Source organism: Nyctereutes procyonoides, unplaced genomic scaffold (genome assembly GCF_905146905.1).
Source record: "Nyctereutes procyonoides isolate TBG_1078 unplaced genomic scaffold, NYPRO_anot_genome, whole genome shotgun sequence".
In the NCBI taxonomy this organism is placed as follows: Eukaryota; Metazoa; Chordata; class Mammalia; order Carnivora; family Canidae; genus Nyctereutes; species Nyctereutes procyonoides.
The window spans coordinates 65407-81491 of NW_026574980.1; the positions used below are offsets into that span (position 1 = coordinate 65407).

Genomic DNA, 16085 nt, shown 5'->3' on the forward strand with positions numbered 1-16085 from the left:
TTATATTCCTTTTGTTATCTAATATTATAACTAAGAATAATAAAATTATTTTTAACAGTAAACTAACATTTAAGTATTCTATAATCGTTAATGGTAATGTTGAAAATCTACCCTATTATTCATGTTATAGAATTATTTACAACAGATTTTTAAAATGAGAAATATAAAAAAGAAGCATAACTCTCAATGTCAGGAATAATTAATATTACTCATTCAATAACATCAATCTGCTTTTTGGTAAATTTTATGGTATTGTTCTCATGATGCTAATTTGTATAGATTCATGTTTTCTTTCGTTTCAGATATTGAACCCATCTGTTTACAATATATGCCAGTCCAAAACACATGGAGGGCCAGAGGAATGTCTCAGAATTCATTCTTTTGGGACTTTCGCATGACCAGAACATGCAAATACTTTGCTTTGTGCTCTTCTTATTCTGTTATGCTGCTCTCTTGGTAGGAAACCTTCTGATCCTTGTCTCTATTCGATGCAGCCCTCTTTTTCACCAACCGATGTACTACTTCCTCAGCCACTTATCCACTTTGGATATCTGCTATACCTCTAGCGTTACACCCAAATTAATTGCTGACCTGCTAGTGGAAAGAAAAGCCATCTCCTATGGTAATTGTATGTTTCAGGTCTTTGCCATGCACTTCTTTGGAACGATTGAGGTTTTAATCCTTACAGTCATGGCCTTTGATCGCTATGCTGCCATCTGCAAACCTCTCCACTACCTGCTTATCATGAACAGGACAAGGTGCAATCTCCTAGTCTTAGCTGCTTGGGCTGGTGGGGCTGTCCACTCCTTTCCTCAATTTTGTATGGTAATCAGGTTGCCCTTCTGTGGGCCTAATGAGATTGATCACTATTTCTGTGATATATTTCCTTTGCTAAAGGTTGCCTGCACTGATACCTACATCACTGGTGTCCTTATGGTTGCCAATTCGGGAATGGTTACCTTGGTGACATTTGTGGTTTTATTTTTTTCTTATGTCATTATATTATTCACTTTAAGAAATCACTCAGCGGAAGGAAGACGCAAAGCCCTCTCTACCTGTGGATCTCACATCACAGTTATAGTCTTATTTTTTGGGCCTTCCATCTTTGCCTACCTTAGACCTCCAACCAATTTCCCTGAGGATAAAATATTTGCTCTGTTTTACACCATCATTGCTCCTATGTTCAATCCCTTAATCTATACTCTGAGAAATTCAGAGATGAAAAATGCCATGAGAAAATTTTGGTGTCAAACATGAGAGCTCAACATCATATTAGCAAAACAGAGGGTCAGCTGCATGTGGATAGGGGAGGGAGGAAACCATCTGACAGGGTATTTCTCCTACTGGTATCATGTTATGAGTGACAGAACTTAGGATTAGAGTTTCATAATAACTCAAAGAAATGTTAATTCAACCATACAAACATAAGTTTAAAACATAGTTAATTTTGTGGATTTTGAGATGGCATGAGCAAGTTTACATGCACAAAAAGTTATATGTGCAGTTAAGACAATGCCATATGAGCTGTGAATTGTGATGTAGAAAAGAAAATTCTAATAATAATTGTATTAGAAAAGTCAGGTTTGGTGGCTAGACCACATGATGAAACATTCTGGATGGCAAAGGAGTAGTTAAAACCTATGATTTTATAACCAAGTTTTGGTTCATGATAAGATCTTCACCTAAGTGAACTCAAATGGTATTTAGAAGTTAATTTCACATCAAGAAGTTTGCATAATAGAACCTGTTTTAAAGCGATTCCCTGTTTTTAAACTCTTGGCTACACATCGGAAATAAAAAATAAACTAGTACAGCAGCCCAGTGGCTCAGCGGTAGAGCACCGAGTTCAGCCAGGGCGTGATCCTGGAGACCCGGGATCGAGTCCCCCGTCGGGCTCTCTGCGTGGAGCCTGCTTCTCCCTCTCTCTGTGTCTCTGCCTCTCTTTCTGTGTTTCTCATGAATAAATAAATAAAATCTTTAAAGTATATATATATATATATATTATATATATATATATATACTAGTAAAAATTGATTGAAATCAGTCACTCAGGACATTAAAAATGCACTCACTGCTCTTGTACATATTGGCTCATGTAAAAAATCCATAAAGGAACTGCTATCTATGAAATGCCAGAAATTAGTATTAAGTCTCTGTTTATTAGACCCAGAGACTTTCTTATGTTCACAAGTAAAACATAAGCAAAAAGCAAATAAGAGCTCAAACAAACAAAAACTTCAATCAAGAAACCCCGGGACGTAAGTCATGGAAATGAATGGAAATACAAATCATCTTTGTAAATAACCTGAAGAGTAGATGCATGAGAAATATTTCCTAGAGGAACCTGAAAAAACAATTCGATGTGATCTCTTTGTTTGAATGTCTGACAAGATACAAAAAGAAATGACTTCTTAGAAACCAGAGCAAGTATCCTTAAGACAGAAGAAATTGTGCAACAAGGATAGGATGATGATGAAAATACACAAGGATGGTTTTGTCCATATAAATGCAATACTAAAATTATAATGATTATATAAGGCCCTGTACAGAAGGAAGGAAGGGTGGAAAAATTGATTAGGGAAATGTAATTCATTAGTGTTTTTATAGCAGAGACGAACTGGACAGATGACTAGTTGTTCGAGTTACTAATAAAACACAAATATTGCCAGATTTAAAAGTTCAAGCTTTACCCCTTATTTAATGTTTATTTTTTACCAAATTTACTCAACTTACCATTCTGCAGTTCTGTTCAGATATATCACTACATACGTGATATAAAGTCCCTTTTGAAACTGGTGTGCAAAGACACCTGTGTTGTACTATCTTAGTGATTGCTATTTCAGGGATGGTAGGGTGGTGGCAGCCTTTTTTTGTTGTCTTGGTGGCTTCTTACATATTCATATCACATAATCTTAGGACCCACTCCTCCACTGGGTAATGCAAAGCTCTCTCCACCTGCAGCTCTCATGTAATGGTGGTAGTTTTATTCTTCATGCCCTGTAACTGTACTTAGGTTCTACCTGCAGGGAGTGAGAACAGAGATGAGGAACTCTCCATATTTACGCTGTGATCGCCCTCATGCTGAATCCTCTTAACTGGATTTTGAGAAAGATAGAGATGAAAATTGCCATGGGGAATGTGTGGTCTACAATGACACGTCAGAATTCATGTAAATAAGGTAGTATTCATTGTACTTTCAATCCTGTGTACCAAAGGCATGTATTATTTGAGATATTATACAAAGCATATAAGCTTTCTTTGGGCACTTGGGCTAAATTACCTTTGACTGATGTTACGTGAACCAAAGAAGCAAGTGACTATGAATCAGATTGCAATCTGTCACCTCTATGGATCGAAATAGTTCCACGTGTGACCATCTATATGTGAGGAAGCAAGAAATGTCCTTCTGAAGTACATCACTGATTGATCATATCACTCTTTCCCCCCCAAATCTGTAAGGGATCCTATTTTCCTTGGAATACACCCAACCTTCCTGCTTGTTTATCAGAAATCTTCCATAAATCATTTGAGTCTAATTTGCCATTCTCAGAAGTCTCTATGTTGGTTGAGTGTGTGGTGTTACAATGACAGGCATTGGGGTCAGAGAGAAGTGGGTATATACTGACCGTTAACTTTTATCTCTGGGTCTTGGCTATTTGCTTTCATATTATTAGTCTCCCTTTTAAAAATATCTATAAAATGGTGTGATATTGTACTTCCCAAAGATGTAATGTTACTTTGGCTAACACAAGTGAAGTTTTAACATGGCACATGGCTACCAGACTCATGTTAGTTATTTTTCCTCTTTCTTTGTTTTTCTCTCTGTGTGACCCTTTGCTCAGATGTTTTCATCCAGCTATTCTGAGTCCACCTTCATTCCCCAAACACACTCTAGAATCTATTTGTTCTGTGGCTGTATTTCAACTATGGAATTTCCTGGTCAGCAGTACAAAATTTAATGATAGACCCCATCCATCCCCCTTAGGAGGGCAACTTTGCCTGAAACAGTGCACTCTTCCTTTTTTATGGTGCTCCTCTGCTTTTAAAACCTTTTCTTTTTCTGCAGTTCTCTAGACCTCTTTTCTATTATCTAGGTAGGAGCTGCCTGATTCATGAATCATTCAATAAAACCAGCTGGATCTTTTAAATGACTCTGGTGAATTTTCGGGTTTAACAGTAGTAAGGATTCTGTAAGTGCTTGCATTTTGTTATTTTATTAGGATTTTAGAGGATTTAAGTGTCTTACCCAGACATGTTAAGCAGTAGGGCTAGGAAAGGGTATCTAAGCTCTCTGAGTTTCAAGTTTTCAAAAACTATGCTGCATACCTGTCCATGAGCAGCAGTCACTGTTGTTCTTACTAGTAACTTTAAAAAGAAGCACAGATGTCTGGTTTCCACCTTAGCTGGGGCCACCTATTGATGAGGAAATGGAGATGATGTTCTTGATTTTGTCCTGAAGTCAAGTTTGGGCTTGAGTGGTTCTTGTTTCTGAGGAACAGGGGTGTGCCTTAATGTCATGTTTTCCTTAGAAGGAAAGAAGAAACTTGGAAGCCACTATTAGGCCTGCAGAATGGCCTGGCTCCATTCAATAACCATCCTCGAGGTCTGCCAGGGTCTATCCCATGTGCGAGGGCTTTTGGATTGGATTGCCAAACACTTGTTACCATTTTATATCCCAAATTTTAAACTTAATGTAATGGTTTCTTTCACTGGTATCATTTATTTCTGGGCTTTCAGAAATTGTAAATCCTATGATAAATTTATGAAATAACAAATTTGTAATGATATGTCCGTACCACAACTATACCTAAAACATAAGGATGGGCAATACACCATGTTTTACTTAAACATATTCCTTTTCTTTCAACCGCAAAATCTTTGCTAACTGTATTAAGACTTTCTCAGGAGCTCTCTCTTTGTAATTAGTTGTTTATCAAACTGCTTCTTATTGTTTATTCAAATTTGCTTTTCACAGGCTCTCCATTCAAATCACCCAAATCATCAAAAAAAAAATTGAGTTGAGCTCTCAATCTAACTTGAGAGGTTTCACACAGAATGTGTAGGCTAATTTCAAGTTGGGTCTTGGCACCTTAGACTCTGCAGAACACCTGATCTGTCCTGTTTGCTAAGATTCCTGCCCCATGTGCCCCATCCAGGTTGCAAGAAGTCTGGCCTTAGAGGTTTTGGAACTGACTCTGAAATGGCTCTGTAAGCTGCCTTTAATTCCAAGGACTCATCTTTATTTGAGTATAATTGGTCATCTGCTCTTTGAAATTTATTACAAACAAAATCTGGCAAAAAAAAAAAAAAGTCTGAGCCATAAGGTCATGTGACACATTGTTTCTCTTAAGACCAGGTATAACTCCATATCTAATGATGCTAACTCTATATTTAACTGGTGATACTTGGGCTGGTCATGCAATATCATGGATTTTTAAACAAATATCTGAACCTAGAATTGATGGAAAATGTCTTATTGTAGCTTAAGTAGATACTATCAAACTATATTTCAATGTTTTCGTACAATTTTGCACTTCACTAGCAATATAGAGTTCCAGTCCTGATACTGGTAATTTGTTTTTCTTTCTCTCTCTTTTTATTCTCTCTGTTGATCTTGATAAGTTTTTATTGGTTTTATTTATCTCTTTAGAGGACCAACTTTTTTTTTTTTTTTGAAGGGAAGCAGGATACGTGATCCCAGAATATGCCCCTTTAGCATGTAGCCTATTTTGAGCTGAAGGCAAGCAAAGTCCAACAGACTCAGATAGAGTTCTTTTACCTCTCCTTGAAGTGCCTAAGATAATTTAGGTAGAGGGCTATATCAGGAAGAGAGCTAACAATAGACACAGATTTTTTACATCAGAAAGACTTATCTGATTGGCAGGACAAACATCTGTTTACCAAACTTTTGCTCTTCTATCTTCTTGTGAATTGTCTTCTTTGCCTTTGAAACTCTAGACCCCAACCCCTTCTCCTGAGCTCAAGACTGCACAAATTTTAATTGCCTGACTCTCAGGGAGTCTTATATCTTTGGGATTCCTATATGTACAAAATTAAATTTCTTTTTGATCTTTTCTGTGTCAATTTAATTATTAGATCAGCCAAGGGAGATCTAATATTAGATCCAGAAGGGAGAAGGGAGAAGAGATAGTTTTCATCCCATATACTTTCTTTTTTTAATTCTCTATTTAAGGCTGCTAGCTATATCCTTGACTTCATTCCTATTATAACTTGTAAATAAATTTATAATCTATTATGTCCTATTTTCATATCTGGTCTTAATTTACTTCTATATTTCTAGATGTTACTTTCTAGGATATTTGTAGACCATTGATCACTAAACACTTATTTTTCCTGTTAGAGGCAGTATCACTACACATTCTACAGATTTTAGATGGATAATAAAGGAATATAGTGATCATAACAATATCAATATATTCAACAACTTAGAGAGGATGGGCCAATGATTTAGTATTAATTACCCTAGCACATTAAAAAATAATAGATATTTGGGGCACCTGAGTGGCTAAGTTGATTAAGCTTGATTTCGACCCAGGTCACGATATCAGGCTTACGAGTGTGGAACTGCTTGGGATTCTGTCTCTCCCTCTCCCAATCAAATACATAATAAATGAATATCTAAAATAAAATAAGATACTCTCAATGGTTTGTATTTCTTAAAGAAACTTAGTATATTGTTTTGTCTCCCTACACCCTGTCCACATAGCTTCAATGGTGTGTTCTACCAAACTTTAAAGAAAACAGTAATATTCATTTTATACAAACTCTTTTAAAAAGAACAGAAGCAAATGTTCTGCACTGAATGTACTAGTCTAAAACATCTCTGAGACTTATCAATTGTACTAGCTTCTCTGAACCTTCCTTAGACCTTTCTATTTAGGCAATCACTTCACTGTCATTATGGACAGTTTTAGTTCTTCTACATTTTAATGTGAATTTAGCATGATTGCTGGATATAATATCTGTTGGGCTGGCGAGACTGGGGACCTCAAAACGACCGACCCAGGCCAGCAACCTCCCAATAAGGCCGCCTTGCCGCCCTACCCTAACTTAGCAGACAAAGACCTGTAACCCTTGCCCTAACTGGAATGCCGCCCTACCCCCATCTTCCCACTAACACCACTTCGCTGCCCTCCCTTAGCACACAAAGACCTGTAACCCTTGCCCTAATCTGAATGCTGGCCTGCTCCCATCTTCCCGCTGAAAACTCTTTATAGACCCCCCTGCAGTTTGCTTGGGCACGACTTCCTCCCCGCGACTTCCCTGCTCTCTCCCTCCCCCGAGAGGCTGTGGAACCTCCACCGAGAGGGTGTCCTATTAAAAGCCTGTTTCGACCAACTTTTGCCTGGCCTCTCTATTCCATTACACTACCGATCCGATTAAACCTGACAGTTGGTGCCGAAACCCGGGAGGAGATTTAAGGATCGCTCCAGGAGAGGGCCTCTCCTCTGGCCACCAGGACCTCAGCTGAGACCCAGGAGATCGAGGCCCCACGCTGGTGGGGAGCCTCTCTCCTCTCACCACCAGGACCTTAACTGAACCCAGTATCTGGAAACACCGGGTAAGTTCCCCGATTCCCTGCCTCCCTCCGCGTGGTCCTGCCTGAAGCCGCGGGGCGCCAGGGCACCTCCACCAGCCACCAGGTGGCTCTCCACGGGTCCCTGGGGATCAGGAGACGTCCTCATCCTCAGGTGACCTCCGTTTCTGTCCGTGACCCTGAGCTGCAAACGTTGATGCCTGTTTTCAGTCTCTGGGTTACCCGGCGGGAATCATGGGAACTGCCCAATCCAAGTTTGACCCCGAAACTCTGTTGGTTTTTTACTCCGTTGGCTAAAAACTCCATTTTACTGGACAATTTCAAAACTCTGGGCCTTTCCCAGGACCGGAAAAGGTGCCACCTCATTCATTACTGTACAGTGGCCTGGCCCCAATATCGCCTAGACAATCAGTCTCAATGGCCCCCTGAGGGTACTTTCGACTACCCAATTCTCATGGACCTGGACAATCTCTAGCCAGGGCAAGTGGACCGAGGTCCCACAAGTGCAGGCTTTCTGGGACCTCCCCCTCACCCCTACCTCTGCTCCCAATGCTCTACCACTCAGGTCCTTTGGCACGGGCACCGCTCCCTCCCTCCCTTCCACCTATTCCCTCAGCTCCAAAAGCCCCAGAATCCTTTCCCCCTGCCCCTCCCTCGGAGTCTCCTGAGACCTTGGCCCATCCACCTACTAGGTGGATGCCAGCCCTCCCCCCTCCCTATCTGGAACCCCTTGCCCCCTCTCCTTCTCCTCCTGTCTCCCAACCATACACCTCTTTACCCGTTTCTGACCCCCGAACTTCAGCCCATACCTCCCTCTGATCTCCAGGGCACCAGATCCCACAAGGTCTCCTCCACCCCTAACCCGGCTTGCCCCCTGCAAGAGGTGGTGGGAGCTGAAGGGGTTGTTCGGGGCCACGCTCCTTTCCCTCTCCAAGACCTTTCCCAAATTAAAAAGCGGCTGGGCTCTTGCTCTGCTATCGCAGGAAACTATATCAAGGCATTCCAATATTTGGCCCAGGCATAGGACTTGACTTGGCATTATTTGCATGTTGTCCAGACCACCGCCCTTACACCAGTGGAGAGGGAAGGCTGCTGCCCGAGAACACGCTGACCAGGTCCATTTAACCGAAGCTGCTATGCCCATCAGTGCTCAGTTCCCACCTGTGGATCCCGGACAGGATTACCAGACTGGCCAGGAGGGCCGCGGATGCCTGCAGTTTTCCTTATTAGGCTCACTGAGGCCTTAACCCAGTACACTTGCCTGGAGCCTGTCTCCCCAGCCGGGGCTACTGTCCTGGCAACCCATTTTATCTCTCAGTCCTCCTCTGATATATGTAAAAATATTAAAGAAGACTGAGGAGGGTCCTCAAACTCCCATTCCCGACCTGGTGAAAATGGCATTTAAAGTCTTCAACACCTGAGAGGAATTGGCTGAACTTAAGAGGCAGGCCAGGCTCCAGCAGAAGGTCCAACTCCAGACCCAAGCCTTGGTGGCAGCCCTGGGGCCGGCGGGCTCCAGGAGCCCACAGAAAGGGCGATCCAACTGCACCCCACCTGGGGCTTCCTTCGGATGCGGCACCGAGGGACACTGGCCCGTCAATGTCCCAATCCCAAGGAGCCAACGTGGCCATGCCCTTAATGTTGAATGATGGGCTACTGGAAATCCGCCTGCCCTGGTCTCAAGGGATCCTCGGCACCTCCATGCAGAGGAAACCCTGACCTGGGAAGTCCAGCCTTCCAACTACTCGGATTGGACATGAGTGAAGGGGCCCAGAGTTGGACACCCCCTAACCCAGCCTGAGCCCAGGGTCCTGTTCCAGGTAGCGGGTAAGTCCATCTCTTTCCTGTTGGACACGGGGGCTACTGACTCCGTTCTGCCTTCCTACTCGGGGGCCAGCTTTCCCTCTCCAGTAGTGGTGATGGGAATTGATGGCACCTCCTCTATTCCACGGACTACCCCACTTCTCTCTTGCAGCCTGGATGGGTTCTCCTCCTCACACTCCTTCCTTATAATTCCTTCCTGCCCATCTCCTCTCCTCGGCCAGGATATCCTACACAACCTCAAGGCCACCATTTGTCTTTCTCCCTCACCCACTGTTTCTACTCCCCTCCTCTTCATCGAAAATCCTGACATCTATCTATCAACTTCTCCTCATCTAAATTCTGCTACCCTCCTTCCTACCCTCTCTACTAACCCTGAATCCTCCCATTCCTGCTCTCAACTCCTGGAAGAGCTGACTCTTCCACATCCAGGACTTTCAAATCAGCCCCTCCCTAACTCTGACTGAATCCTCTTTGTGGCCAGAGACAAGCAGCATAGGCCGTTGTTACCCTAGATGCCATCCTAGAGGCAGTTCCCTCCCCCTTGGGACAAGCTCTCGGAAGGCAGAACTTATAACTCTCACCAGGGCTCTTCACCTGTCCAAAGGGCAATGAGTTACCATATACACTGACTCCAAATATGCCTCCCTCATCACACATACACATTCTGTCCTCTGGCAAGAGCAAAGGTTTCTTACAACCAAGGGAACCCCCATAATCTATGGGCCCCTCATTTCAAAACTACTAGAGGTCCTCAGCCTTCCCACTGAAGTAGCCATTGTCCACTGTCACAGACATCAATCCTCTAAAGACCTGGTGTCCCGGGCCAACAACAAAGCCGACTCAACTGCCCAAGCCACTGCCTTAGGCTCCTCACCAGCTCCCCTCTTCTTCCTCAACACATCAAATTCCCACTTTTACACAGACAAGGAAACTCAGACACTAAAAAAGATGGTTAGAATATCCGGAGGAAAAGACTGGATCTTCATTCAAAAGAAACTCGCTCTTCCAAACCATTTAGCTCCTATGATCATTTCAGACATACATCAATCCCTAAACATTGGTCCCAAGGCCTTACACCAGTTCCCAGAACCCGTTTTCCACTATCCACATCTCCAAAAGGTAATTGGAGGGGTGCATTCGTCTTACAAAACCTGCTCCACTGTAAATGCCCAAGGGGGAATTCGCAGGCCAGAACCCAATCATAAGCTCCATGGCTACCAACCTGGCAAGGAGTGGCTGCTTGACTTTTTCCACAAGCTGTGCCATGAATCCTTTCCCTACCTATTAACCTTAGTGTACACCTTTACAGGGTGGATAGAGGCTTTCCCCACAGCTCGGGAGATGGCGGATGTGGCGGCCACCATACTCATCGAGCACATCATTCCAAGATTCGGCCTCCTGCAGATCCTACAATTTGACAGCAGCCTGGCTTTCATCTCCAGTGTCACCCAGCAGGTCTCCAGAAGTCCAAATATTACCTGGAAACTCCATATCCCATATCACCCCCAGTCTTTGGGTAAGGTAGAGTGGGCCAACGTCTTTCTCAAGGAATATCTCACCAAACTTACCCTTGAAACCCACCTGTCCTGGACAGCCCTCCTCCCAAGACTCAGAGCTACCCCTAGAGGGCCGTGGGGCCTAAGTCCCTTTGAGCTTCTCTATGGGGTGGCCCTTCCTGCTCACTTAAAATCTTCCATCATCACCTCCTCTTCTCCTATCTTACCTACCTTACCTAATTCTTCTAAGAGCCCTCCTGAGGGCCCATGTGGATTCAGTCACCCCTACTCCAGGAGAACCCACCTACAGGCTAGCCCAGCTCAGGACCAGGGCCCCTTCTCCTGGATAAAACTTATCCAACAAGGCCCTTCCCTCGCCAGCCTTTCTTGCATGGGCAATCTGACCCACTGTTTTATCTGTGCTGCTTTAGGCAAAACTCCCCTTGTGGCCATTCCCCTCCCCAGTGCATTCAGCCGCACCAGCCCCGCACCCACACCTCCAGCGCCTCATCTCTCTCTCACTAATGTTCCCCTATATACTGACCCTCTCAGCCATCAATTCCCCTTCTGTTATTCCACCCCTAACTCATCCCTTTGCAACGTTACCCAGTCAAACATCACCTCTCATCATGCTCCTATTGGCCGTTTCTTTTGGTGCAACGGCACCATATCTAAATTTCCCAATACCTGCCTCGCTCCTGTCTGCCTGTCTCACTAGTTCCGTGATTAACTATCTATAGTCAGGCAGAAGTAGCCCTCCTCACCATCCCCCCGGAAAAACAGAAACGAGTGATCTTTCTCTCACTGGTTGTCAGGGTCTCTCTGGCCTCAACCCTGGTGGCCACAGGGTTGGATACGGGGCCTTAATCCACTCTGTAGATTCCTCCAGGGACCTATCTGAGAGGCTTCAAATGGCTGTGGAGGCTTTGGCAGAGTCTTTTGCTTCCCTACAATGCCAAATAACCTCGGTGGCCCAGGTAGTTCTTCAGAACCGACGTGCTTTGGACCTCCTCACAGCCGGGAAAGGAGGAACTTGTATGTCTCTCAATGAAGATTGCTGCTACCACATCAACAGGCGTAGCTGAAACCAATCTCCACCTCCTCGCCAAAGTTCGTGAGTCTCTCCGAAAACAGTATCACCCTCTCGACCCAACTACACCCCCAATGGTGGCAGACCCCACTAACCACATGGCTCCACCCTCTCTAAGACCACTCCTAATCATTGGCATACTATTAATGGTGGGCCCTTGCTTTCTCCGATTCATCAAGGAATGAATCTGCGAAATATCTCGGGTATCAGTCAATCAACTTCTTTTACACCCCTACACTCGCCTGCCCACCTCCGACAGGCCCCACTATGCCCATATATCAGCAGGAAGCAGCAAGATCCGAATCGTCGCCCCATTATAACATAACAAGAAGATCGGAATGTTGGGCTGGCAAGACTGGGGACCTCAAAACGGCCCACCCCAGGCCAGCAACCTCCCAATAAGGCCGCCTTGCCGCCCTATGCTAACTTAGCAGACAAAGACCTGTAACCCTTGCCCTAACTGGAATGCCGCCCTACCCCCATCTTCCCACTAACACCACTTTGCTGCCCTACCTTAGCACACAAAGACCTGTAACCCTTGCCCTAATCTGAATGCTGCCCTGCTCCCATCTTCCCACCGAAAACTCTTTATAGACCACCCCCCCCCCGCCCCCTGCAGTTTGCTTGGGCACGACTTCCCTGGCCCGCGACTTCCTTGCTCTCTTGCTCTCCCCCTCCCCTGTGGGCTGTGGAACCTCACCTGAGAGCATGTCCCATTAAAAGCCTGTTTCGACAAACTTTTGCCTGGCCTCTCTATTCCCTTTCACTACCGATCCGATTAAACCTGACAATATCAATATTTAAAAATTAATTACATAGCTTATACTAGTAACTAACAAATAAATATTAGATTTTAAAAATCCCATTTGTAATATCATAATATTATAAAATTATAAAATAATTAAGGATGACTATAGCAAGATATAAGGCATACATTTTCTCTGAAAGCCAAATATTTTTTAAGAGAATATAAACACCTTAACACAGAAAATACACTGTGTTCATGGACAGATGACTCAACATTATTAAGATGTGAATTCTCCCCAAAGGAATCTCCAGAGTCAAGCATTTTCAAAAAAAAATTAAATGTACATATTTAAAAATTTTCAAAATTGATTTAAAACTTATATGAAAATGCAAGGACCTTAAACAGGGTCCCACAACTTTAAAAAAGAACAAAGTTGGAGAACTTAAGCTGTCTGATTTCCAGCGATGTTTTAAAGCTATTGTGTTCAAAATGATGTGGTATGTTCATAAAGATATCCCAGAAGATCAACAAAGCAGACTAGAGAGCCCAGTAGTAGACCTGCACACCTACGGTCAACTCATCTCCATAAAAGTCTGTAGTCAATTCACTGAAGAAAAAATAGTGTGCAAAAAAAGAGAGTGGCAACGTTGGGCATCTGGATCTACCACACAAAACAAAACAAAAAAAAGACAGAAAATCTTTATCTATACATTAAACCTGTACAGGTTTATTTAAAATGGATCTTAGACCTATATGTGAAATATAAAGGTAAAAAAAATTCGAGACATTATAGGGGATCTTCATGACTTTGGATTACAAGGAAAATTTTCTAAATGTGTGGAATAGAACTGTCCAAATAGGGGCACCTAGGTGGCAAAGTTGGTTAAGCATCTAGCTCTTGGTTTCCCCTAGGTGGTGATCTTGGAGTCTTGAGGTGGGGCCCCTTGCAGGGCTCAGCACTCAGGGTGGAGTCTGCTTGAGGCTTTCTTTCCTCTTTCCACCCCTCCATTGTGTGCTCTCTCTCTCTCTCTCTCTCTCTCTCTCTCCCCCTCTAGCATGAATAAATGAATCTAAAAAAAAGCTGCTCATAAAAAAATGATTTGTGCTTCAACAAAATTAAAACTATGTAACAAAACTAGTATATAGAGAGGGATGCATTAAACAGTTGAGGATATAAATGCAACTTATATTCATCCCCAAGGGTTGTCCAAGTGTGTGTACAGGAAGAGGTTAGAGATATGACCAGTTATCTCCTGCTGTAGGTCGGTATAGGCTAGCCCTTGAGTACAGCTTGGTCAACACTGGGCATAACGTTAATGTAGAGAAGCTATAAATCACTGGGTTATAAAGCGCTGTAAGAGGAAGCGCTACAATCCTTCATTTCCTCAGGGCTATACAACATTTAAGGCCCCCAGAGAAGTACTAAAGTAAAATAATGCATTTTCTTGCTTCAGTTCTCTACTGCCAATTTGAGACAGTTATTTAACTTCTAGAACCTTCTGTGTTTCTGTCTATATAGTAAAGCTAATAATATTTGTGTCAAAATTTGCATTATTATGAGCATTAAATAATATGATTAACTTAGTCTACCCAACAATCTCTCACTAAATTTTGGTTGTTATTTGGCCAAGTAGATTGATCTGGAACAGATTAAATATTATAAAATTTGATTTCCTGTCACTTCTTGCATGAGAAAACTTTACATACATGATTGGCATCTAATAGAGAGAGACCGATTAGCTTCAGTGCATGCAGATGAGACTGAGTCTAAACAACCTGTGAATAGCCAGTGAGCAGAGGAAACCGGATGGAAAACACACTAAAGGCTTTGCTGTACTTTGCTTCCTTCCTCTGATTTTTCCATATCATTTTTGCTTTTTGTCCCAGCCACATTATGAGGAAGAGTTATTTATTCTTATTCTGTCTTTGTCTCTCGTTTTCCAATGGCTCATCCATTCAGTGCTAACTTCATACCAATGATATTATCAGAAATCATTGATTTTATTTATCTAACTCGCACTCAAAGATCTTGAAAACTTCCAAAAAAGGACTGCAAGTGGTTGTCTTTGGTTCTTCCTTTTCCTAACTCATCTCAGATTTTCCTGAAAGCTAACTTGTTAGTATTACAGGCTCAATTTCCTTCCTACTTTTCAGAAAAATGGAAGTGCAGGGCAGTCAGATTATAGCCTTTTGGGGCCTCCAGGGAAAAGGGCCAATATCTTTCTTTTTCTCAGATAGGCAAATATGGAAAGTTTATACCCAAGAGCACCAAGCACACTTCTGTGGACGGTGACTTTGCAACACTTGGGCCAAGACCTGTTTAGAAATGCCTTTGGGAACATAATTACATAAAGCTTTCAAAGACCTATTATATCTCGCATTGCCACTTAAGTTTGTATTTTTCCCTCTGAACGAATTGTCTTTAGGCATAGGCATAAAATAAGTGGATGATTCCTAAAACCTAAGTACTTGTGTTAGCTTTGCAGGCATATAAGGACACATTTTTTTTTTTCTTCTGAGCTATTCTTAAGGAGTTAAATGAACTCTCAAAATTCCCAGCCTCTTTCCTGTGGGATGAAGATCCACTTCTCTCGTCACTGAGTTTAAGTGAATACTTGAAGTCCACTTCCCTTGTAAACTGTAGAAGGTTTAAGACATGTTGAAACTTTCAAAGTATTTGTAGAGAATTAATCTGAATGTGTTTGAATTATGGCTTTGTAATTGCCTTCATTTATTCCAGGTTTTGATACTAGAGACAAACTGGCAGAGTGAATATCTGAGGATGCATCTGAATGCAGCCCCAAACTAACCTGACAGACACTGAGATCTCATGGTTAATGGATTACTCCTTGTCACCTTGGTTTGGGAAGGGTACCACCCCACGTGTGCTAGGCTAATTGTGTGTTCTTTACAATTATTGTATATAATTTCATCCTAAAGGCTACAACTTCTCCTGCAGCATATGACAATTTGATTACTATACAAATGTTTTAGCTTACTTCAGTTTTAATGGGACATTAGCTTTAAGCAAAATTCCCCTTTTTGGTAGCAAAACAGTAGAGTTAGTTGAAACATGTTCAAATTGACATTGAATTTCATTGTGACCCCGAATCTTGCTTACAGGCAGTCCTCTGTATTATTATTAAGAAACAGACTTTATGCTTGAATATGTACAATGACAAAGAATTTCTTATTATTTCAAAACATCTGCCATCCTAAAATAGAGTAGTTTCATTTGAGCCAACTACGGTAAATTTATAGCATCCCACATTCTGTTGCACTAAGAAAGTTTGAATGTGTGGTATAAACTTTTATTCAAATATAAGAACTTCCTTATGAATACTGTAATTCAAAAGACCTACATAATTT

General features: G+C 42.4%; 1 protein-coding gene across 1 annotated transcript; it reads left to right on the forward strand.

Annotated features, from left to right (window-relative positions):
• Positions 1-345: 345 nt before the first annotated feature.
• On the forward strand, positions 346-1257 carry LOC129510639 (olfactory receptor 4P4-like). Its single transcript, XM_055326906.1, has one exon. The coding sequence runs from the start codon at positions 346-348 to the stop codon at positions 1255-1257; it is 912 nt and encodes a 303-aa protein (XP_055182881.1).
• Positions 1258-16085: the final 14828 nt, after the last annotated feature.